The sequence below is a fragment of the Mytilus californianus genome, unplaced genomic scaffold (genome assembly GCF_021869535.1).
Source record: "Mytilus californianus isolate M0D057914Y unplaced genomic scaffold, xbMytCali1.0.p SCAF_8, whole genome shotgun sequence".
Classification (NCBI taxonomy): domain Eukaryota; kingdom Metazoa; phylum Mollusca; class Bivalvia; order Mytilida; family Mytilidae; genus Mytilus; species Mytilus californianus.
Window position 1 is genome coordinate 68,029,970 of NW_026262734.1, and position 27,053 is coordinate 68,057,022.

General features: G+C 31.5%; 1 protein-coding gene across 1 annotated transcript in view; it reads right to left on the bottom strand.

Moving 5' to 3' along the window:
* Positions 1-14,072: 14,072 nt before the first annotated feature.
* Positions 14,073-27,053, bottom strand: part of LOC127713003 (uncharacterized) — a 36,604-nt gene continuing 23,623 nt past the window's right edge. Inside the window, exons 8-13 of the mRNA XM_052219592.1 lie at positions 26,449-27,033; positions 25,776-25,882; positions 25,165-25,283; positions 23,284-23,357; positions 21,354-21,515; positions 14,073-20,830 (exon numbers count right to left, since the gene is read on the bottom strand). Coding sequence (XP_052075552.1) covers positions 20,653-20,830; positions 21,354-21,515; positions 23,284-23,357; positions 25,165-25,283; positions 25,776-25,882; positions 26,449-27,033 — 1,225 coding nt within the window. The 3' untranslated portion in view covers positions 14,073-20,652. The remainder of the gene's footprint in view (positions 20,831-21,353; positions 21,516-23,283; positions 23,358-25,164; positions 25,284-25,775; positions 25,883-26,448; positions 27,034-27,053) is intronic.

The following is a 27,053-nucleotide window of genomic DNA, read 5'->3' on the forward strand; positions in this document are numbered from 1 at the left end:
TGGCGTCGTCGTCGTCGTCGTCGTCGTTGTCGTCGTCGTCGTCGTCGTCGTCGTCGTCGTCCGGCGTCGTCCGAAGACACATTGGTTTTCGCACTCTAACTTTAGTTTAAGTAAATGGATCTCCATGAAATTTTACCATAAGGTTCAATACCACGAAAGGAAGGTGGGGATTGATTTTGGGGGTTATGGTACCAACAGTTAAGGAATTAGGGGCCAAAAAGGGGCCAAAAATAAGCATTTTTGTAACTTCCAGACAATAACTTGTGTGTAAGTGTATGGATCTCTCTGACATTGTACCACAAGGTTCCATATCACAAAGGGAAGGCTGTAATTGATTTTGGGTGTAATTGCCTCAAAATTTTAGGAATTAGGGGCCAAAAAAGGGGCAAAAAACAAGCATTTTTCTAGTTTCATGACAATAACTTGTGTGTAAGTGTTTGGATATTTCTGAAATTGTACTACAAGGTTCCATATCACAAAGGGAAAGCTGGAATTGAGTTTGAGGGTAATTGCCCGAAACGTTTAGGAATTGGGGGCCAAAAAGGGGCCAAAAATAAGCATTTTTCTAGTTTCCAGACAATAACTTGTGTTCAAGTGTATGGATCTCTCTGAAATTGTACTGCAAGGTACCATACCACAAAGGGAAGGCTGGGATTGAGTTTGGGGGTGATGAATCATAAGGGGGTTCAAAAAATTTGGGGGGGGGATTTTTTTTTTTCTTTTTTTTTCTTTTTTTCCTTTTTTTTTTCTTTTAAAATTTTCCATTTTAAGTTGGTTATTTCTGATTAATATTTAAAAGCAAATAATAATGATATGGTAGGAGATACACACCAAACAGGATGTGTAAATTATTATATAATAAGTATTGTGCAATAGCAAGAAATTTTCAATTGCACAGTATTGCACAATTGCAAGAAATCTTCAATTGCACAGTATTGCGCAATAGCAAGAAATCTTCAATTGCACAGTATTGCGCAATAGCAAGAAATATCCAATAGCACAATATTGCGCAATAGCAAGAAATTGTCAATTGTACAGTATTGCACAATAGCAAGAAATATTCAATTGCACAGTATTGTGCAAAAGAAGATACTTCGTATAAATTGCTTATTTCTTGATCAATTTCAATGGGGTTTTATTCTTGAATTCTTGGGGTTCTTTAATATGCTGAATCTAACCGTGTATTAAGTTTTTGGATTTTGGGCCCCGTTTTTAAATTGGTCCACATTGAGGTCCAAAGGGTCCAAAATTTAACTTTGTTTGATTTCATCAAAAATTGAATTATTGGGGTTCTTTGATATGCCGAATCTAACCGTGTATTTAGATTCTCAATTTTTGGTTCCTTTTTCAAATTGGTCTACATTAAGGTCCAAAGGGTCCAAAATTAAACTTAGTTTGATTTTAACAAAAATTGAATTTTTAGGGTACTTTGATATGCTGAATCTAAACATGTATTTAGATTTTTGATTATGGGCCCAGTTTTCAAGTTGGTCCAAATCGGGGTCCAAAATTAAACTTTGTTTGATTTCAACAAAAATTGAATATATGGGGTTCTTTGATATGCTGAATCTAACCATGTATTTAGATTTTTGATTTTTGGGCCCCGTTATCAACTCTGTCCACATTGAGGTCAAAAGGGTCCAAAATTAAACTTTGTTTGATTTCATCAAAAATTGAATTCTTGGGGTTCTTTGATATGCTGAATCTAACCATGTATTTAGATTTTTTATTTGTGGACCCGCTATCAAATTGGTTCATATTGAGGTCAAAAGGGTCCAAAATTAAACTTTGTTTGATTTCATCAAAAATTGAATTATTGGGGTTCTTTGATATGCCAAATCTAACCGTGTATTTAGATTTTTAATTTTGGGTCCCGTTTTTAAATTGGTCTACATTAAGGTCCAAAGGGTCCAAAATTAAACTTAGTTTGATTTTAACAAAAATTGAATTCTTGGGGTACTTTGATATGCTGAATCTAAACATGTGTTTAGATTTTTGATTATGGGCCCAGTTTTCAAGTTGGTCCAAGTTGGGGTCCAAAATTAAACTTTGTTTGATTTCAACAAAAATTGAATATATGGGGTTCTTTGATATGCTGAATCTAAACATGTATTTAGATTTTAGATTTTTGGCCCAGTTTTCAAGTAGGTCCAAATTGGGGTCCAAAATTAAACTTTGTTTGATTTCAACAAAAATTGAATATATGGGGTTCTTTGATATGCTGAATCTTACCATGTATTTAGATTTTTTATTTGTGGGCCCGCTATCAAATTGGTTCATATTGAGGTCAAAAGGGTCCAAAATTAAACTTTGTTTGATTTCATCAAAAATTGAATTATTGGGGTTCTTTGATATGCCAAATCTAACCGTGTATTTAGATTTTTAATTTTGGGTCCCGTTTTTAAATTGGTCTACATTAAGGTCCAAAGGGTCCAAAATTAAACTTAGTTTGATTTTAACAAAAATTGAATTCTTGGGGTACTTTGATATGCTGAATCTAAACATGTGTTTAGATTTTTGATTATGGGCCCAGTTTTCAAGTTGGTCCAAGTTGGGGTCCAAAATTAAACTTTGTTTGATTTCAACAAAAATTGAATATATGGGGTTCTTTGATATGCTGAATCTAAACATGTATTTAGATTTTAGATTTTTGGCCCAGTTTTCAAGTAGGTCCAAATTGGGGTCCAAAATTAAACTTTGTTTGATTTCAACAAAAATTGAATATATGGGGTTCTTTGATATGCTGAATCTTACCATGTATTTAGATTTTTTATTTGTGGGCCCGCTATCAAATTGGTTCATATTGAGGTCAAAAGGGTCCAAAATTAAACTTTGTTTGATTTCATCAAAAATTTAATTATTGGGGTTCTTTGATATGCCAAATCTAACCGTGTATTTAGATTTTTAATTTTGGGTCCCGTTTTTTAAATTGGTCTACATTAAGGTCCAAAGGGTCCAAAATTAAACTTAGTTTGATTTTAACAAAAATTGAATTCTTGGGGTACTTTGATAAGCTGAATCTAAACATGTGTTTAGATTTTTGATTATGGGACCAGTTTTCAAGTTGGTCCAAGTTGGGGTCCAAAATTAAACTTTGTTTGATTTCAACAAAAATTGAATATATGGGGTTCTTTGATATGCTGAATCTAAACATGTATTTAGATTTTAGATTTTTGGCCCAGTTTTCAAGTTGGTCCAAATTGGGGTCCAAAATTAAACTTTGTTTGATTTCAACAAAAATTGAATATATGGGGTTCTTTGATATGCTGAATCTTACCATGTATTTAGATTTTTTATTTTGTGGGCCTGCTATCAAATTGGTTCATATTGAGGTCAAAAGGGTCCAAAATTAAACTTTGTTTGATTTCATCAAAAATTTAATTATTGGGGTTCTTTGATATGCCAAATCTAACCGTGTTTTTAGATTTTTAATTTTGGGTCCCGTTTTTTAAATTGGTCTACATTAAGGTCCAAAGGGTCCAAAATTAAACTTAGTTTGATTTTAACAAAAATTGAATTCTTGGGGTACTTTGATATGCTGAATCTAAACATGTGTTTAGATTTTTGATTATGGGACCAGTTTTCAAGTTGGTCCAAGTTGGGGTCCAAAATTAAACTTTGTTTGATTTCAACAAAAATTGAATATATGGGGTTCTTTGATATGCTGAATCTAACCATGTATTTTGATTTTGGACATTGGACCATAATAGGTAAATTAAAAAAATTGAAGTTCTTAGACCACATTCTTTCTGTGTCAGAAACCTATGCTGTGTCAAATATTTAATCACAATCCAAATTCAGAGCTGTATCAAGCTTGAATGTTGTGTCCATACTTGCCCCAACTGTTCAGGGTTCGACCTCTGCGGTCGTATCAAGCTGCGCCCAGCGAAGCATTTTATTTTACATTGTGTTCATGCAGGTTTGTTAATTACAAACACATAATCTAAGCAATTTAGAGATGATTAAAGGCCCTTGTCTTTTGCTGAAAGCCATATGATATTTTGACATTTACATGTAGATGACTTTTCTGTTTTTATTGTGTTGTTGAATTGCTGTCTCATTGCTATATAACCCACATCTTTTTTTATTCAAATATATTTATTAAGACTGAATTTAAAAAATAATTCTGAGCTCTGCAGTGTTTGTAATCTGTAAAGAGGAAAGGGATGTTGTGATTGTAGTCTGCTGCTCCACAATCTGAAGGATTATGGGTAATTTTATTGTTTGTACCCTTAGATGAAAATAAGATCAAGCCATTGGTTGAATTTCTATTGTTTAGAATGATATGAGCCACAAACAACACAATTTGGTGTACGCTTTTGAAAATATTACCCAGAATGCATTAGATTCTGAAACCGCAAATAGATTTACAAATACAATTTTTGTAGTGCAATGTGTTCATTTTTGCTGAAACTTTTTATTAGAATTAGTGCTGAAAATAATGATTATTTCATTTTGAAATCCTTACATTTTTAGATGCATCAATCTCATACTGCTGTTTCTGTTTGCATTTGATCTTAAACTTGATGTGTATTACATTGTAGAAATGAATTGTGTAGTTGTTTGCCATCTAGTAGTACATTTATTTTCACCCACAAAGTGCAATTTAAGCAATAAATGTATAATTAGAACTTGTATGTACAAAGCATTGAAAATGATTGTCGTTGTTTTAGTAAATCTTTTTATTTACAACAGAAGTCGTTCATGTGTTCACATATTTCTTGCAACTTGTGACCAGGTTAAATATTTCAAATTTTATGGGGCCTCGGTGGCCGAGTGGTCTAAGTAGTTACTACTGTAATCACTAGCCAGTCAACACTGAGGTTGTGAGTTCGAACCCCGCTCGTGCGGGTGCACTCGACTACAATCTTAATTGACTAGGATTGTCAGTTTTCCTATCGAAGGTCAGTGGTTTTCTCCGGGCACTCCGGCTTCCTCCACCAATAAAAACTGGCTGCCACGAAATAGTCCAAAAGCTGTGCTTAAAAGTGGCGTTAAAACACCAAAAATCAAAATCAAATCAAATTTTCAAATTTTTAACAAGAGATGTCAAACAATATTTGTGTTGGAATCAATATTTATCAGATAACACTTGTTGAAATTAAAATAGAACTGGTTGATTTCAGCAAAATTTCTGCTATAATGCCGAATTTTAAAGACAGTTAAAAGTGATTAAAGTATGTCTTCTTAATGTGTGCCACATTTAAATGTTTTGGACTTTAGTGGATATTTATGTGTGTTTATTGTATTTCATGTCTTAAATTCTATGCATACTTATCTCTTTTTACACTGTATTTTTGTAAACATTTATCAAATGTTGTAATGTTATTGTAGGCTTTCAAGTAGATGAAAATCATGAATAAAACCAACTCCATTTTGTTTAGTCTTGTAAAAGGTATACAAGATGAAAATGAATATGACAGTGTCACAAAGTTTAGAAATACTTTAACACCCACCCAATACAGGTATTTTAAAATTTTCAAAATATTTCAAATGTAAATTTGCATCAAAGAAGTATATATTACATGGGATTTAGATGTGAAAATTATTGTGTACAGTTATATATGGAAAAAGTTACATTTCATTGACTAAGATATTTTTGAAAAATATGTAAGGATCTGAGTAATCCAAATAATTCAGTAGTTATATTCCGTTGATCTACGATTACTTCATTAACGCCTGAATGTAAAGACAATGAAAAATCTTCAAACAATCATTCGGAATTAGCTCGGGATTTACCTATCTCGATAAAATTGAGATGATTGCTGATTGGTCACCTCTTCTACAGGGCACCAATCACTATCCAGGATTCGTGAAGAGTTTTTATTGTGTTAGGAATTAAGGCCCTCGCAAGTAGGAGGGATAGATTACGGGGAGGGACTGAATTATTTGGGTTAGGATCTGAGGAATTAATTTTTCTAGATTTTGTTGCTGCATTATGATGATGTTTTCAGAGTTCATCATTTATTATGATGATGTTTTCAGAGTTCATCATTTATCATGATGATGTTTTCAGAGTTCATCATTTATTATGATGATGCTTTCAGAGTTCATCATTTATTATGAACTTTGATTTTGCAGTTAGCAATTATTCAGATTTTTTGGATTACATCTGTATGGTATCACATTTTCTGAGGGTGCTCAATATTAAGTTTTGTTAATGATCTTTGAAAAAAAAGTGATCGGATTCATGGAATATACCAAACATGAAAGAAAAGTCAGCTTCAAACAAGAAACAATAGATTTAGTTTCATGGAGAATTAAAATCTACAGTTTACTCATGTCTACAGAAAGAGTTGAGAGTGGCCTTTATTAGTGCAAGGGGGATTATCTGAGGATATGTAAGGTTTGACAGGGATACATTAGAAACTGTTTTTTCTCATGTACTCTAAATTCAGAACTTTTGTGTAATATATTTAATATTTCCAAAATGCCAATGGTAATTTACAAATATTCAAAACATGTATTTTTGTGTTTTTTAACAATACTGTTTTTATAATTTTCCATTGTTATGTTTTTCTTGAGTTGTCAAAATCTACAAATCAAACTATATTTCTGTCTCTTTACTTTAATTTTATGTTTAAGATGTTAAAAATGTTTTTTTAAGGAATTTAATGGAATCAAAATTTGTTTAACATATCTTTGCTAGTGAAATCCAGCTTGTTTTGTGGCAATCTGCATAAAAGTTTTGAATTTTAAGTAAAAAGAAGGTTATACCTGTACTATTGAAATGTTGTTCAAATTTTTTCATTTCATTCTTTCCAGCTTTTACTTTGTTACAGCATATTTTTTTTAAGTGAAAAATTAAACATCATGTAAAAAAAAGTTAGGCTTCCATTCATATTTTCTTGAAGTATTTCCATCCTACAATGATACAGGCAATGGTGAGGACTAATTCTTTATTAACGTTTTTCCACTTTCAAATCTTTTAGAAATCATGATTTAAAAAACAATATTTTGAAAAAATCTCATTGAAATATGTGCTTAAATTTATTTATTTTCAAACTTTTCTACACATCTTAAAAATTCATATACATTTTTAGAAATTTAAAATCAACACTTGAATTATCTTTGTTAAAAAATTAAAATGATTGATAAACATAAAAATAATTTGGAATAAATATAATTTATTTTCAATGCATCATAGAATTATTTCAAGCTGAAATTTTACAATTAGTAATTTATGCAAATCGAAACAATAGATTTAGAACTTACCAGGAAACAAGGGCACTTGTCCATCTTTGAAGAGTGTATGCTGATTTCTATATTAGCCTGATTAATTAACTTTTATTGTGAGGTTGCTATCTCATTGATATTGGCCTCACAATACCTTCTATTCAAGTTCCAATTATAACATTGTCCTCACTTAGAATACATATCTTAATTCTACTTTTTCTGGATTGTCACTTCATTGACTAACTGAAAACTATTTTTTTCTTATCACTTTTTACATGTTTTTGTTACTGTGGGTTCATGTTTCTGGCCAAGTAAAATAAATATAATGCTGTTTGGTGCTTTTAAGTGTTGATATACTAGTAATTTATAAATTTCCATGCGTTTAAAAACTTGGCAGTAATTTTGATACTACAGTGAAATCTGTCTAATTTGAACCATTGTAAACCAGAAATTGACTATATTTTTTATCATTACTTTTGCTAACAAGCCATATAATGAGAGCTCTTGTATCAAAGTGCACACTGAATTAAGCTAAGGGAAATAATTCTTTAAAATCACTAAGGGAAATAACTCATTAAAATTATAAGTGAAATAACTCTTTAAAATCACTGGTATGTTTGGACCAACCATTTTCATAAGTATATTTTAAGCTTTAAAGTAGCACTGATTTTCTTAATTCTGTGTCAAATCAATGCTTAAAAAGAATTTAGGAAACTGATTATTTCAAACACATTACTGATTTGAATAGTTTTTTCTTTACAAAATTCTACCCCCTGAAATTATCTGTTCTTCACCTAAGACTGATTAAACCAGAAAAATTCAAGTTAAGTCATACAGATTTCACTATAGTTGCATTAGTTTCTCTTCTTACTATAGATTTAATTGCTGACACAACATTAAGCAGTCAACAATCAATCAATCATATATTTATTTCAGTAGAAAATTTAGTAATCAAATTTATTGATTTTTTAATAATTTTATTGAACAATAATACCTCAATATCTAAAGACAAGAATTTTGAATACAAAATATTATGCAATATTCACGTTCCATTAAAACAATAATGTTAAGATTTATTTTACTATGTAATTAATGGAGTTTGAAATATTTGTTTTACTTGGCTTAGTTGATCTTTGTTTATAAATTGTTTTGTTAATTTGGGATATAATAAAATAATTAAAAAATAAAATGTGTATTGTTTTATTTAGTGTAGAAATAGAGTGTCACTAGCTTAGTTGAGATTAGATGAATCAACATACATTGATATGTCATTTAGATGGAAAATTCACACAAAAAAGACCAACCATTCCCTTTAACATACATGTGATAGACTTTGAAACTCAGTTCAGGAGATAGGGTAATTTTGGTCAGGAGTTTAGACCTCAGATCAAGAGGATTTTTAGAGATTTGTACAAGACTTTTGTATGTCAGATATCAGTAATAACATATGAAAATCATCTTACATAACAGGGCTTAGTGGCCCAAGTAGTGATCACTAGACTGTCACCCCTAAAGATTAGGATTGACAGTTTTCTTGTGGAAGGGAGTGGTTTTCTCTGGGTACTCTGGCTTCCTCCAGGAATAAAATTTGGTTGCCATAATATACCCAAGGAAGCTGAGATTGGCATTAAAAACCCACAAACAAATCTTACTTAAGGATGTTCGCTACTCTGTTTCAAAATAACAAGCTTTTTAAAAGACTGTTATAAATTGGCAGTATATAAATAAAGGAACTAAAAAAGCAGAAATCAAAGCACTGTTAGCTCTATAGGCAGTTAACCAAAAACCAAGGCAAACGTAATTATGAAAACTGTGGCAGTGTTGCTTCAATTTTTTTTAAGATTTGAAAGAACAAACATTAAACATTCGTATATTGTACATTTATGTTTATTTATTGAATTGATTATTAAGCAAATTAATTAATATTTTATAAAGGTTTTCAAAAGCAATGCATATATCAATGTATATTTTTAATGGTGAGTCTGCAGTGGCACAAGTTCGCAATGATTGCAGTTGTTCTAGTTGGTAGTAAACGTTGGTACCAGTTGACTTTTAGTGGTACAAGTTTACGTAGTACGAGTTTGTAATAGTATGAATGGACTTGCTTCCCTACATGAAAATTTTTATAGACCCAGAAATAATTCAAAAAATAATTAAAAGTAAATTCAATTAACCTAGACTTATTTTTTGCATCAATTAAATTTTATAATAAACAAGAAATGATTGTAACAGGATGCTGTTACGAAGTCTCTCAAACAAAGCTCCCATAATTCGTCATTCCCATGGTCGCCTGACATTGGGCAAAGTCCAGTACACATTGGTTTGGTCTAGTAAAGTGATATGCATATGTGATGCCTAGGAGATTGACCTTGAATGTCATTCAAATCTTCTTGAAATGACGAACAGGAATAAATATGGTTTAGGGGTGGGTATCATGACCGTTTACAAGTTCTCAAAAGGGGGGGGGGGGGGGGGGGGGGGGGGCAGTGATCCCCAGGGGACTCGCCCTTTATTTCATTTGATTTGGTTTATTATCCCATACAAGAATATATATGGTTTCGGGTGGGGATCTTGACCGTTTACAATTTTTCTAAAAGAAGGGAGGTAGGGCACCCCGTGGACTTCCCCTATATTTCATTTGATTTGGTTTATTGTCCCATACAAGAATATATATGGTGTAGGGGTGGGGATCTCGACCGTTTACAAGTTCTCAAACAGGAGTTGTAGGGGTGACCCCCGGGGCCTCCCCCCTCAATTTAATTTGATTTGTTTTATTGTCCCATACAAGAATATATATGGTTCAGGGGTGGGGATCTCTACCGTTTCCAAGTTCTCAAACAGGAGGGGATTGGTGACCCCAGGGACTCCCCCTATATTTCATTTGCTTTGTTATATTGTCCAATAAATTAATATATATGGTTTAGGGGTGGAGATCTCGACCATTTACAAGTTCTCAAACAGAAGGGGGTTGGGTGACGCCTGGGATTCCCCCAAATGTTCATTTGATTTGTTTTATTGTCCCATACAAGTATATATATATATATATGGTTTAGGGGTGGGGATTGCGACCGTTTACAAGATAAAAGCACATTTTTAAATTGAGGGTTGGGGGGGGGGGGATGAGGGGTGAGATGACCCCAGGGACTCACCCAATATTATATTTGATTTGTTTAATTGTCCTGTTATCATTACTGAAGACCACGTGTTTCTATCACTAACTGTTTTCAAGTAATAGTCATTTAAAAATTAAAAAAAAGAAAAAATCCCAAAGGGTTCTATAGTAAACCCCTCCCTTCTTTAGGTCCCTCAAAATACCCCTAAATAGTCCCCAATGCACAAACGAAAGATTGATGGCTCCGCTAGACATGTTAGTCTCACATTTTATGAAACCCTAAGTAAATCTGACAAGCGGTCCGAGTGGACACAGTCTGACTTGTCTCTGGGACAAGTTGTTCCCCATTTCTTAAAATATCGACCAATTCCGGTTCTCTTTCATTCATAAAATAACAACAACTTTATTTGGCAAGGTCAGTGATAAACGGAATAATATAATAAAAGAAAGGAATTCAAATGTGCATACATTTAATTGAAATCAATTAATTATTACAATCATCTTAAACAAAAAGAATATCATGATTAACAATACTTTAAGTAATACTTTTAATCGGGCTTTATATCATCAGAATCAATGTATACTTACTAACTTACGTTTCGTGTAAGTTAAAATTACCGCCAACTTAGACTACTATATATAACTTTATTTCCTCTATCATAGAGATTTGGTGTACATGAACAATTTTCCTGCGAATTTGCCATTTGGGAAATATAAACGACTTGTAATTAGAGATTTTCGGCCATGAAATATTTCATACAATTGCTCTTTGACATCTTAGCCAAAAGCACATAGGATAATAAACTACGTACGGATTTCTATTGAGCACTATTTCCTATGTGCAACTTCAATTATTATACGTCGTTCGACAATCATTTAAGGTTATTCTGGTCATAGTTTTTGTATTTCAGAATTAAAAGTATGAAAAAAGTGTCCAAATCTAGGGTGCTAGCATAAGGCAGCTTAACTGCCTAAAAATGAAGGGACTGTGTGATTGTTTTCGAGATATAAGCCATTGAAAATTTAGCGGGAAATGATTCTCTCAAGATTTTTCATATACTTAACATTGTCACCATTTTTTCTTTCAAAAACAATGAAAAAGTTACAAGGATTTTATAAGATTTTCAAATATGGCTTTAAACTATATGTAATAAAATTATGAAAAGAAAAGTAGGGGTTAGCAAGCAAAATTTTTAATGGCACTACATGGATAAAACCAGAGGATTCCGAATATCTGGCAAAAAATTCAAAAACAAGAGGAGCGAACATCCTTAACACTCTTTAGTCCTTCAAACTTTTTGAAATCCAGAAAAGACTGCAAAATCTGCAGATACTGCCTCTGTTTAAGAACTTCCCATAAATACAGTGGATTCATTTATTTTCCTGGGTTAAATTTTTTTGAAGATGAAAGAAAAAATATCTTTTTGTGGATACTTTGTACTAGGATTTCATTGTTTTTATCAACAGGCCGACATGAAATTTGCATTTTGTATAATTGCACCTAATTACATAAAAATCTTGGATTTTGGTTGGTTGAAAGCTAGTGCATTTTTCATGTATTTTCTTTTATTGGGTGAATTTTGTTCATATTTCATAAACCTTTAGCAGCTCAGGATTTTTTTACTTTCTCTCAACTGGCATTTTTTCATAATACCCCTTGTAATCGGGATATATCTTTAATTTTTGGTTAACTTATACCCACTAACTAGTACACAAAATACAATACCCATCACTACTTATCAATCTACAGTAAGTAGATATTAATAGGTTTCATAACGAGTTAGAATTGGATGTCTCTTGATATCAAATCAAGTTATTTAATTTCCATATAATAATAAACCAGCCTTTGGCCAATTCTCATGAGTTATTAAACCTATTTCTCTAATGGTCAACACTCACATAGTGTTGAATTAAAAATTCCTCAATGATCTTCGCACATACCATTATGACATCATATGTCCTGTTCCTGCGTCAAACTTTAACATAAGACATTTTAAAACTTTTTGTACGCTTCAGAATGTAATAAAATTTGACAAAAAAAGAAGATTTTCAGGTGAAAATAAGAGTGTTGAAGAAATCACATATGTCCGTTGCCATGAATAAAATGTACATTGTCTTAACCTTTGAAAGTCATCAATGACCTAAAGAATAGCCAATGGAAATGTTGTAATATCGTCTCATGATGCTGGATAAGCCAATAAAATTAATACAGTTTTCCTATCACTTTTTCATATCACACTCCATGCAGTGTGATACTAGAAATATCTCTTCATGCAAGAAATAGATAACTGGTCGCAACCTATGAGAGAGCATTTATCTCACTTTAAAATGGAGATGATGAATTATCATTCATTGTTGTTACTATTAAACCTGCTTTGGTTTGTATCAAATCTATCAAACTGTGCATATACTTATGCATGAGTTACATGCAACTTTATTTGTGACATAGCTGACTAGACCTTGTGGGTTTTGTTCATTGTTGAAGGCTGTAGGGTGACCCATAATAGCTAACAACCATGTCTTTTAAACTCTGGTGGATATTTGTTACATTGCAATCATACCAGATCTCCTTATTTTTATACTGGAGTGGATTATTGCTTTATAAACATTGCAAAAGATTTTTAAAGATCTTATCAATAATTTTTAACTTATTTGCAGATTATTGGTAGCTTCTGTTGAATTCGTTCATATCTTTGAAGATTCAGATTAATTAAGGGCTCAGAATACATGTATGGTATGAACACTCATGTTTACAAGACTATCAGATCTATACTTAGTGTCCTTTTTGTTGTTAGGGATGAGGGATGGATAAATACCCTGCCACGTCCAGTCTGTGTTCATGTTTGATGTTTTTCTGCTTTGTATCGATCTGATGAGTTAAGCCTTTTTCAACTGATTTTTATAGTTTGTTCTTATGTTGTGCTGTTACACCACTGTCCCAGGTTAGGGGAGGGTTGAGCGCTCACAAACATGTTTAGCCCCGCCACATTCTTTATGTGCCTGTCTCAAGTCAGGAGCCTGTAGTTCAGTGGGTGTCGTTGGTTCATGTCTGTCATATTTGTTTTTCGTAATTTAATTGTTTCATATTTTTCATGTTGGGGCCTTTTATAAACGACTATACGGTATGGGTTTTTATGCCCCACCTATGATAGTAGAGGGGCATTATGTTTTTCAATCTGTGCGTCCGTTAGTTCATCCATCCGTCCGTTCGTCCGTCTGTCCTGCTTCAGATTAAAGATTTTGGTCAAGGTAGTTTTTGATGAAGTTGGAAGTCCGATCAACTTGAAATTTAGTACACATGTTCCCTATGATATGATCTTTCTAGTTTTAATGCCAAATTAGAGTTTTGACTCCAATTTCACAGTCCACTGAACATAGAAAATGAAAGTGTGAGTGGGGCATCCGTGTACTATGGACATATTCTTGTTCTCATTGTTGAAGGCTGTATGGTTGCCTATAATTGCTTACATCCACTTTATTTGAACTTTGGTGGACATTTGTCTCACTGGCAATCATACCTCACCTCCTTATTTTTTATTATTTGACCTATTAAGGTTTTTTGTGTTTTATGTGTAGTTGGGTTGCTGTCTCACTGATGCATACCACACTTCTCGTTTTATTCCTATGATATGCACGATGGAATTTTACATCACAAAAACTGCAGTTTTTTTGCTATTCATTTGGATATGCAAATGTTTAATAAGAGAACCTTTTTTTGTTGTTCATTCTGTGTTTATCCATTAGTAAAGTTCTGACTAGGATTTAAATCAAAGACTAACATAGCTAGCTTTTTTATAAAATTTTAATTGGTAATTTACTTTTAAAAAAGCCTCAGTAGCATTTTGCAAAATAAAATATATCAATACAACAATACATAACATAACCTCAATAAATAACAACTCCGTCATGTAAACAGTGTTATTGTTGACCTTTTATGTACTAATGCTTCTGAATGATCAGGGATTAATCAAAATAATAAAGTACAGAAAATAAAAAATCCTCAATTATTTTTTGATTAATAAAGAGGTATTTATTTATAAAAATATATGTTTGGTTCTTTTTTTTTCAAATCATGGCAGTTCATAAAGCACCAATGGTTTAAAATCACATAGCAAAAGTGAAAATTATGAATCTGACTCGAACAGAAATCTAAATACCATTTATTGAATTCATAAAATAATAGACAACATAACAACAACAATACTTTATTTTTAGAGGGTAAGTATTGTTGTTTTTGTTGTTGATGACAACTCATGACAACAGAACTACAACTTTTTGTTGTTTTTTTGTTTTTGAAAATTCATGACAACAGAACTACAACATTTTGTTGTTTTTTTGTTTTTGAAAATTCATGACAACAGAACTACAACATCTTTTGGTTTTTGTTGTTGTTGACAACTCATGACAACAGAACTTCAACATAGAATGTTTATATTAAACTGAAATATCACCAGGAAACTTAACAATGAACACATACTTAACTTGCACAAAAAAAGATACTGATTTAACAAAACACATACGGTAATCCCTGAACATGATTCATAACAACCAATTAGTTAATTAGATAACAAAATATAGATTACATAAAATTTTATCATTTATTCTAAAAAAAATTAAGGTTTTGGCATATAAAACCATAAAAAATACATCATGTAATGACAAATATTTCTTCCATACAGTAATAACATATTAGTTACAATGAAAAAACAACCAGAACAAAAAGCGAGTAAGGAAAGAAGGTAAAAAATTAAGCCTATAAAGAAAACCAGCCAGAAATTGGTTTAATTTTAGAAGACTGCAAGTTAATGTTTTGTGCATCAGGTTAAAACCTTACCCAAATACTTCAGGAATATTTGGTATACAAGGAAATAGACATGAAAATAAAACAGTATCATTCTCTCACACATAAAACAACATTTTGATATATTCTTATGGATGGTTTTCTTCTATTGGAATAAAAATATAGCTTCTATTTTTCATTATCTAATGTAAAAAGGGATTTATATTTGGCATATTATATAGGACGGCAACCTGTCACCATAATGTAGTTTTGTCATTATTTGAAAAAAATAATTCATGTTAAGGTGTTGTTGTTTTATTATAATCCAATTTTTGCTATACTGGATTTTAAAAAAAGAGTGGACACACAGAAATGTCTTGCCTGCTTTACTGGTCCTGATTGATTTTGGGCTAATAGATTTGAAGATAAAAGGTTTTATTAAAAGTATCACATAAACCTAACATTATCAATGATCAATTTAAATGAGATCAAGGTCAGATAGACCCAGTACAACTTTCAATCTTCCCACACACAAATATAGATGGCCTATTCAGTATTGCTTTTAGTATGGGAGACAAAGACTAACTATGGAAATGTAACATTGACCAATAAACCATGAAAATGAGGTCAAGGTCAGATAATACCTGACAGACAGACATAAACACTGTTCAATCATTCCATAAACCAAATATATTTGAACTATTCCCTGTATCTTAAAAACAAATAAGTTAAAGGTCAAGCAAACACTGCCTGACAGACATGTAGACCTTGCAAGGATTCCATATACCAAATATTATTATTATATATGGCCACAAAAACAAAAAAAACTAGATTTCAGGCCCCGTCGCATTCCTAAAAACACTCCTGCAACAACGATTTTTATTTTCATAAAAAACCGGCATTTTTTCATATCAGGTCCGATAATGATTTTGTATTTATGAATAACTTAACAGAGTCGTATGTGCGCTTGACGAAAATGTAAAAGTTACATTTCTATTGAGGCTGTTAATTATTTAACATTGACTAGACATCATAGAGTGGAGCGAGATGATTTTAATTTCCTTACCAAATCTCACATACGAGCAAAGTTTTGATGCCATGCATATGGTGCATCATATTCAACTTTTCCTCAGAAAGTAACTTATCAGAATTGATTTTTTCCTTAAAAAATGGACAAGGAAGTCCAAATGGATGGACATTTCCTGAGAAATAGGATTAGTGACCCATATTAAAATATGTCAATTTTCAGGTCATGAACATTTTTTGCTGAAACAGGTATATCTAGTTTATCAAAACTCATACCAAGAGTTCTTCATCTTGAAAATACTCATTTGTGCCCTAGGTGGGTAAGCAGACCATGATTGATAAGATATATCTAGACAGCTGAAGCAGTGGATTTGATGAAATTTCTTTAAAAAAAGAAAGACTTTCTTCTTCTGAAAAAAAAAAGGAAAAAGGCCTCCCTTCTCATCCATATTTTAAAAAAGTGGCCTGAGAAAATAGGCATTTTTTTGAATGGCCTAAATTTATTATGCATAATAAGCGGGAAATTTACATGACAAAAAAAAGTTTTTTCAAGCAGTCGCTTAGCCATGAAAATGAGAACAAAAAACATAGATCAGAAGGAAAATTCATAACATGAAGCATCTATATACAGGATATGAAGCAATCAGGTCTTCTACTATCTTATATATAATGCTTTATGCAAATAGTTTACACTGCTGCCAGCCGCCGTTTTAACATCCCTATGTCTTCCATACTGAGACATAAGTTTCGTCGCCAGACAATAAATGATCAAGTTTCAGTTTACAAATACACTGAACTCCCACATTCAGATAAAAATGAAAACAACTACCCTTGTACATATTAACTAACAAAATACATTAAATATCAAGAAAATTGTCACAATATATAGAAAAGCAAAATTAAAAGTAAAATTAAAAGAGAATACTGAAGGATGGCCAAACACAATTAAGTTTTCCTCAAAATGCTGATATGGCTTGCTGGTAAAATTTCATCCCAATCACTTTCATTATAAACTTAAGATAAGTAATAAATTACTAGTCATTAGTGTCATACAATACATTGATATTAAAACTAATATATTTTACAAAACAATATGCAGTTTACATATCATAATAAAAATATAAAAAACAAACAAAATAACCAAAAAAAAAAGGCAATAACTATTTGAGACAAGTGATAAAAGATTAAAAAAAAATTCAACAAGCACTGAACTACTTTAGCAAAACTAGAAATAAACATTCAGTTTATACAAGACTTAAATATATAAAAACTGATCAACACAGAATACATGTATAAAATCTTGACATATTTTGATCAAAACATTTTGAATAAAATGAATGTAAACGTTATTTGGTTTTTATAGGTTCATTTTCAATACAAAATTTATACAAGTAAAGAATTATTGAAGGTTATTGTTTTAAGCCATAGGCATAATTGTATATCAACATATTCTATGAGGTTACTAAAAGGACTTCAACCCAGATACTGATTATGTCATCTAATGGTTATGTAATGACTAGAAATATAAAATGTCACCCGTTATCATATATTTTTTGATTAAATGGAGTGAAAATAAAAGTCACAATACATATTTTCATTCATTGAAGTTAGAATAAAGGTTATCATGCATGATTGCAGTCAATAGGATCAAAATAAAAGTTATAAAATATCATGTTCTCAATCGAAATGTCAATATTTAATTGATACAGTTACTTTTCCTGTGTTCTTTAATTTCTGTTCCTGTGTACTTTAATTTCTATTGAGGTATTTATTTTGATACTGTGATTCACGTTTATTCGTTGGATACCAATTTTTGGGGATTTCGTAGGTAACAGTGTACAGTAGAACCACAACTTCAAATATTCAGAGAATTACTAAGTCAGGAATCTGATGTTCAGTAGTTGTCGTTTGTTGATGTGGTTCATAAGTGTTTCTCGTTTCTCGTTTTTTATATAGATTAGATCATTGGTTTTCCCGTTTGAATGGTTTTACACTAGTAGTTTTTGGGGCCCTTTATAGTGTGCTGTTTGGTGTGAGCCAAGGCTCCGTATTAAAGACAGTACTTTGACCTATAATGGTTTACTTTTATAAATTTTGACTTGGATGGAGAGTTGTCTCATTGGCACTCATACCACATCTTCTTATATCTATATATAGAAATGTATGCAGACTTTGGCAAAACCACGAAATCAAATATTAATGTATGCAAGAATTCTCAATCCACGAAAATTGGTACCCACGAAAAATAAGTCAAAAATACATGAATCCACAGTCATAAATTTACTTTATTTTTCAACAAAATAGAAAAATAAAAAAATCAGCAAGCTGAGCTTACCTCTCATATCCCTTATAGGAAACTTCAGAAAATAATTTGATAAAAAAATAAAGTAGGCGTTGCCGATAACGTTATTCATGCTATTAGGGGCTAAAATTTACTTAAAGTTTGTAGTAATAGAGGAGTCACAGATATAATTGATGTATAAAAGTAAGCTAGGATCACAATACATATATGCTTCTTGAATCAGCAAAAGGTTCAACCATCAGAAGTAAAAACCTAATTTTTTCAATCCATTTCAGGTTTAGACCTAATTTTTTCAGTCCATTTCAGGTTATGACCTAATTTTCCAATTTCATGAGTTGACAGATATGACCTCAGTTAAGTTTTCTTTTTCATTGTTATTTATTATAATCATAAATCATTTATGGATTTAATGATATATTGACCAATACAAAAGCCTGTCACTGTTTTATTACAAAGAGATCAATCATAAGGGGCCAATCAAATATTTAAATTTTACTAAAGTCAGCTGACAGCATCCAAACCAATGAAATAATTTATATGAAAAAATATGTAATGTAACAATGTATGGAAATCATTGTGTACATGTATATAACTATAAACCTTAATTTCTGTACTAAAATACAACATTGATTAATAACCATAATTCACATAAATTACTCATTTTTAAGTTAATTAAGAATATAGATAAACATCAACAACGCACCAATGACAATAAGATTATATCCAATATATTTAATATATATATATAATAATATATTAACACTCAAATAATTACAATACATTTTCCTATTGAACACAGTCTCATCAAAAAGTTAACTCCATAAATCATGCTTGAATATTATTGCACTTTTCATATCATGTACTGTTGATACATTATTATTCGTGGGATATCAATTTTCGCAAGGAAATTAACAACGTCTTCATAGGTAAAATAGCGATAAACAGATTATCATTGGTAATCTCAAATCGATTGCTTTTCTCGCTTTCACCCTACCAGCTCAAGCGAGAAAATCAATCTCGTTGAGATAACCAACGATAATCTATAATTATAGGCTTGTTTGCAGACATTAGCAAAATCACAAAATCAAATATCCATGAAAATAGAAATTTTTTCACTATCCACAAATACAAATGAATCTACAGTATATAAATATATATATATACTCCCATAGTAATGTTAATAAATCATCTTCCTCTTGAGACATATGTCATGGTTAATACAACATTCAAACACTTGACACACAGCCAAATCAATGATCACATTATAACTGTGTTAAATTTAAGCAAACTTAAGATTCATTTATTTCAGTTGGTGTCAATTTTTTTTTAAATCAATAGACCTATTTACACTTAAATAAAAATTTGTCAGCCAATAAAAAGTTACACAGGTTCCTGCAAAAGCAGCATAATGTTGTATCACAAATAAAAACACTTGGTCATAATTTAAAAGTGATTGTTGCATGATGTCAGAAGGTTATTCTGAGACAGACGTAAATACATGTACGTCTATTGCCATGCACATTTTTTTCTGTGTACAGTAGTACTTGAATTTCAAATATATCTAAGTAATTCCTGTTATTCTATTCTTCTTTTTTTTTGTGGTCTACTAGAATACACCTGCGATATCGCAGGTCCCAACTGAATTAAAGAACCTATGCCTTATTTTTAGCCTGGATTTTTCTGTTTGAAACCGTCCTGGTTTACTTACTACAATAAACTTACTATAAACTAAATTTAATTTTCTAACTAGTTAACCCACATTATTAGTGGTATTGAGGTGGAAGAAAACAGACTTGTTAAATAGTGTTCTATAGTGAACTATTATTTAACAGATATAAAACAACTACTGGAAGAATAGAGGAGGGATTTACAGAAGGTAATTGGTAAATACCGAAAACTACATGTGACATAGACCATTGGTATCGGTATCAGATTCGACCCAGAAGTTGTTAATTATTGGTAATATTAATTATGTTGAAAACAAAAGGGCCTGGAATGGTGTAATTTTTAAACAACACTATTGTCCTATATTAATTACATATAAAGTTGATTTCTTTGATCCGTCGTTTTTACATCATGCCGGCTAACAAATTGGACCTCTTTATTTTAGTAGTATAGATTTAATGATCTTGCTGTTTTAAAAGTACACATGTCTTGAAATCCCTTTCATGTTAGAATATTATTCCCCTATTTTTCTGTAATACTTCCTCTTTTCTTCAATACATCAATATTCCAGTTCATAATTTGTTCATCTTCTCATTTCTTTTGTCTTGTCAGTCTCTCTGGTAAGGTAACAGCACTGATTATAGTAATAAAGCAACACAGAGACATGAAAAAGAAGGAAAGGCTGACATCAAATGGTGGACCAAGATGTTTGGCACCATAGCTGATGGACCAGGCAAATATGCTTCCTCCTACTGTTGGGGCCAAAGTCCTACAAAAAAAAATAAATCAAATAATAATGTACTTTATTAAAGCAATGACTGTGATTGAAGTAAACTCATTACAAATCTATTATCATTTTAAATTCTGGTCAATATTAGTATGGAACTAAAACAAAAACGTGTTGTATTTCTATATAATATACAAGATAATGGAGTGTCTGTCTCAGCAAGAACTTCTCTATGTTCAGTCGGGTTGTTGTCTCTTTGACACATTCCCCGTTTTCATTCTCAGTTTTATTTTTTACAGCATTTGTCTTCAGTGCCGTGTTGAGACAGTAGAGTGTCTCCCTGTGCTTCAGCTTTATGCTCTTATAACAAACAAGACAATGGAGTGCGTGTCCGAGCTAGAACTTCTCTATGTTCAGTCGAGTTGTTGTCTCTTTGACACATTCCTGTTTCCAACCCAACGCATGTGATGACACCATTCAAAACCCCTTTTTTTTTTATGTTAACATACCAATTCACAAATAATGCTGAACTAGCAATACAAGAATTAAAAGACAAAAAACATACCTTCCTATAGCTGTGGCTGTCATGGCGATACCATTGACTGCTCCTGCCTCACTAGGCTCTACAGAATTGTTCACAAATATTGCTGTAGCTGTGAAACAACAACTTACAGCTATCTTTAACGGCAGAATGATAACTAACAAGGAGGCCCATAACTCTGGTCGTCTGCAAAATTATATATGTATCTGTTACAACTCTTAGATTCTACTGACAAGGAAAGGTAACACTAGGCCACCAAAAGCTGAATTTTAGTTCAGTCTAGGTGACTGAGTGGTCTAGAACGCCGGACACATTGCAGGCGGTGTTGTCACGATACCTCAATTGCAGGATTTTGAATCCCGGCAGGGGAAGAACAAAAATTTGCTTCCACAAATTTGCAGATTTAACATATATATATTATATATATTCACTGTAAATTCAATTAATTTTTGTACTTTTTTTTTTGTGTATTGAGGAAATTTTATTTTGTTTATGGATACTGTAAATTTAGATATTATTGCGTTTATTTTGTTCATGGATACTGTAAATTTAGATATTATTGCGATTTTGAGAAGAAATAACAAAATGTGAGATAATTATTGTGATTTCAGGAAAATATGTATCAGATATCAGAATGTGAGTGTTTACTATTGCAATACTCAACCAGTCCCATTATTCCCATAAACCAGTGTCTCGCCTACTTTTGCTATTAATCAAAGGCTCAACAAAAATGAGGAAAAAAATTAATAAAAATATTCCTCTCTATACTATCTTTTGATTGTAAGTAGCTTCTGTCCAAGTTTGGTAAAAATCCAGGATAGTTTATGAATCTAATAAATGTTTTAAAAACTTTAACTGCTGACTGTATGTAATGTTAACTGGAAGAAAAACTAAGTCCATTTATAAGTAAAATATGGAAAAAATGGATTTTTTTTTTTACAAAATTTACTTTTGAATATTATCTTATGATCGCCGACGACAACAACGACGACACCGACAACGGAATGTAGGATCGCTATGTCTCGCTTTTTCGACAAAAGTCGAAGGCTCGACAATAAAAACCTCCCAATAATTACTGAATTACAGTAATTCATTTCATGGTTTTGACAAATTCTGTATGAAAACCTACAGAAAATTTGTAACTTTTTTTTTTAGCACTTTAATTCATTGTTCACCTATCATGCCTATAGCCCAACATACATGAAAATTAGTTCCCCACAAATAATAAGTAATCCACAATACTGTAAACTCAGAAAATAATGCAAAATATATTTTAAAAGTAAAAATGCAACATAATCATTAATGAACATAATAAGTAAGATGCACACTTTAGTTTGAAGATAATACTCTTCTACCACATGTAAAGGAAGATCATTAATTAATCTTGCATTATTGTATGTTGTTTAACATTCACAATAATATATACATATACACAAATTAAATTTTCAATTAGACTTAATACCGGGTTTGTACTAACATGAGCAACAAGACAGGTGCCACATGTGGAGCAGGATCTGCTTACCCTTCCTGAGCACCTGAGATCACTAATCTCCTTGACTATAGGTTAAATTTGATATTAGTTGTGAATCTAAATCCATGCAAATCTCTTATCAGGTTGAGGAGTGACCTATTCTTTTGAATATAATTTGAACACTTATAAACAAATATAACATATTTAATGGTGTAAACTATTTTCAATGTCAAATTAATGAGATTTTACTTTGGTTTTTTCTGTCTTAATGTAGTACTGGAAAAATAGCCCATCTGAACTTTTGTCTGGAAAAAATGGCATATCTGAACTTTGGTCTTAAAAAAAAAAACTGGCCCATCTGGACTTTTGTCAAAAAAATAATGACCCATCTAGATGCTTGTCTTGAAAAAATGGCCTGTATGGATGCTTGTCTGAAAAAATGGCCTATCTGAACATATGACTACATAATGTATTTATAATTACCTGTCATATAATAAATGTGCTACTGGTTGTACTGCTGTGAGAACCATCATAATCATAGAACCTCCTAGGAAAGTCTATAATAGAAATGAATCATTAATGACCATCACTATACATATCAAAAGGATATTTTTTGCAATCCAATAAAAGAAGTCATGAGGCACATAAAAAATGAACATCTACAGGTTATGATAGCCTTTTACAATAAGCATGCAGTCACACAATTTGATTGATTAATTGATTGGTGTTTAATGCCACTTTCAGCACTATTGTGCTATTTTGTTGCGGACAAAGGAGTAGGTTCGTTAAGGCCCAAAAATGGTCCCCTTTTTTTAGCTTAAATTTCAAATTGGGATTTATTGACCAATATCACAATAAATCATAGCTAATACAGTGACTAGATAGGAAATAAGCCTTTTTGTTGAAAATATACGTTCCTGCGTTTTATTCATGAAGTCATAAATAGCACTTTTTGATTTTCCATGAAAAAATCAATGACAATGGGTAAATTTCCATTGATTATTGGACAGGAAACATAGAGCGCATACGTTGACAAAAAAGATCTTTTAAAATTATGTTTGTAAAGACATTTTACAAGTCTTACTTGAATATTTAGTTTGTCAACGCCTTCGCTCTATGTTTCCTGGTCCTAAATTTGGTTGAAATCAGGCCGATTTTGTCATATTTCGCCAAAATCTCTTATCTTGACCTATTTGGGATGTAAAAATCAATGCTCTAGAAGAAAACTTTGTTTCGTTTAATGTTTTGTACTTAAATCAGGCTGTTTTCTCATTTAAATTATTTTACTTTTGTCATTTCGGAGCCTTTTATAGCTTGTTATGCGGTATGGGTTTTTGCTCATTGTTGAAGGCTGTAGGTTGAGGAATAATTGCTAAGCTTCTACATCATTTGGTCTCTGGTGGAGAGATGTCTCATGACAATCGTAACACATCTTCTAATTTCTATAATCGCACGTTTCTTTGTTGATGATTGCATTTTAACCTCGTTGACTTTTGGCGTTTTGTTGTCGTTGGTTTGCTGTCTCCTTGAAGTACAGCCCACATTCTTCTTTTATTCATACATATACATAGTGACTGTGCAACTGAAGTACTGTAAATTCAGAAATTATTGTGAGGTTTTTTTTATGCGAATAATGCAACCGGGTGAGTATTGCAATAATAAGAACTCACATTCTGATATCCCTTATATATAATGTATGCCGATTTTCCAGAAATAATTAATCTCGCATTTTCGTTCTCTTTTCAAAAATCGTAATTATAAATGCACGCAATAATTTCTGAATTTAAAGTGAATGGCTAAAAGTTTTCAATTTTTCAGTCAGCTATAAAGCACACTTCATACAACATGTACAAACACAGTCATAGTTGGAAGCAAGTATCACCATACTCGTGTTCACTTTTGAAGTCCTGGACAAAACTTATTGGTTTAATTATTACTTTAATAGAATAATAACAATTTTGGCATCAAACTTCGTTTAAAAAAATCTTTTTTCCATTGATTCTATTGCAAAGAGGGTCAATTTAAAATATAGAAATAATTACATCATTAATATAATTTATCAAAAAAAAAGAGATAAGCAGGAAAATGTTTGTTTTTTGTTTGTTAATGATTCACCCATTTAGGGACCTTTGCTATATCATGACAGGAGTTTATATTAGTGGAGGAAGCAAGAGTACCAAAAGAAAAACATTGACCTTCTGCTTGAAAACTGGCAAGCCTTGACAGATAAGATCAGAATCTCACCACAAGCAGGGTTCCAACTCACAAAATCAGGGATGTCAGTCTATTGACCAACTACTTAGACCACATTGTCACTGAGGCCCCCACCAAAGAATTACCTTTTTTATTTGATCTACAACTTACCTTTTTAATGCCAAACCTTCGAGCACACCATGGAAAAACATATGCATTAAGTAATAGAAGTGGTACTGCTGACAAACCAAGAACAGTTCCTATTTCTCCTGGGTTAAATCCCAAACCATCTAAAATATCAGAATTGTATGTAGATACTATTAACTCACAAATGATCATCACTATAGTTATATCTTGCATAAAACAAGAACCGCTAAAGAGTAATAAATGTTGTTTACATTGTGCATTAAATTAATTTTGATATCTTATAATTTGAATTGGTGATGATAACAGCAAATAAATATTCAGGTTAAATTTTGAATGTATAATATTTTCATAAAATCACATGAACAAACCCTAATATCATTTTTTTTTTCTGTAGTACACTTGTTTTGGAGCTATCTATGATGTTTGAAAAAAAGTTTAGTAATCACCTCCTTAGATATCCAAATGTCATTTTTAAAATTGTTCATAATGAATACAAAAACATTGTTTGAGGATGTAAGACAATTTTTTTCTGGAATAGGGCCATATTACAACTGTTCTATTAACCTTTGAAAAAGATTGTATTCCATCGATTCAAAATAATTATGATTTGCAAAGGTTATACAAGGGTCACATACCTAACAAAGGATCTGTTGAGCACCAAACTGTAAAAATTTCTTCATAACCAATCACAGCAAAGGAAAAAATTGTATACAAAAATACTGGATGTCTGATATCTGATTGACTGAAATATAAAAATAATTGCCTTCTGATTGGCTTAAGCATTATATATTACATAGACAATGTGCTAGTTTCATCCAATTGAAAAACTGATATTTGTACAAAAATTCTGTACACATTTAAAATGGATTTACTTCAACAAGAATGCTCGAACCTTAACATTTTTAAAGCCAGGGGTACAACTTCAGCTCAAGATGTTTGCAAAATAATAATATATTAAAACAAAAATTCTGTACAAATTACAACTTGCACACATCATATATATACCACAAATAACGAATTGTCTAATATATTCATTTCGTTCTGAACACGCATGAAATATTTGTCACTGGATGTTCAGCAAACATCAATCAATCATATAAAATTATTAACAAATATTTTTAGGTTTTTGAAAAAAACATGCCTAGCTGAATTATCCAATCAAATTTAATCAGAAGAAGACAACATGAAGATATTTTTCCCTCTGCTACAATTTAAAACATTATTTCATGCTCATGGAAGACTTCCTGATCTTTAAAAGGAGATTGTGTAAAAACCAATTAATTTGTGCCATAATCTTTCTATGCTTACCTTAAAAGTCTAAATAAAGACATCTCTCCAATCACCTTACAGCATCTCACAAAAACATTTCTTGTCTTTTTCTCTTCAATTTCTTTCATTGAAAATTCAACTATTTCATGTCCATTACAACAGTTCTTTGGAGATGATTGAATGCTATTTTTAGAACTATAATGGCAAGAACCATTTAAAGATCTTGTGGAATCAGCATGGCATGAACCATTTAAGGAATTAGTCCGCTTCACAAATGAAGACGTTGAATGTCCATTGTTTATCCTACTTTTAAGACCGCTGTCTTGTAGCAGTGTGCTGTGTTCTTGGTCTTCTGTAACTGAATCTGTTTCATTGATATGTTTTTTATCTCTGTTGAGAGACTCTTTGGAAAGAGCACTATACTGAGTGTGAAAATATGCAGCTTCATTTTCTAAATGAAGATTTTCAACGGACATAGATATTTTGGGAATTTTCTGACTAGAAAAACTTTGTAAAGATTTTTTATCCTCCTCATCATCAACTAAGATTGTAATATCTTCATCTGGATTAATATCAAGAGTGTTTAATTTTCTTTCCTCTATGGTGAGTTCTAAATTTTCTCTTCTGAAAATATATGCAATTCA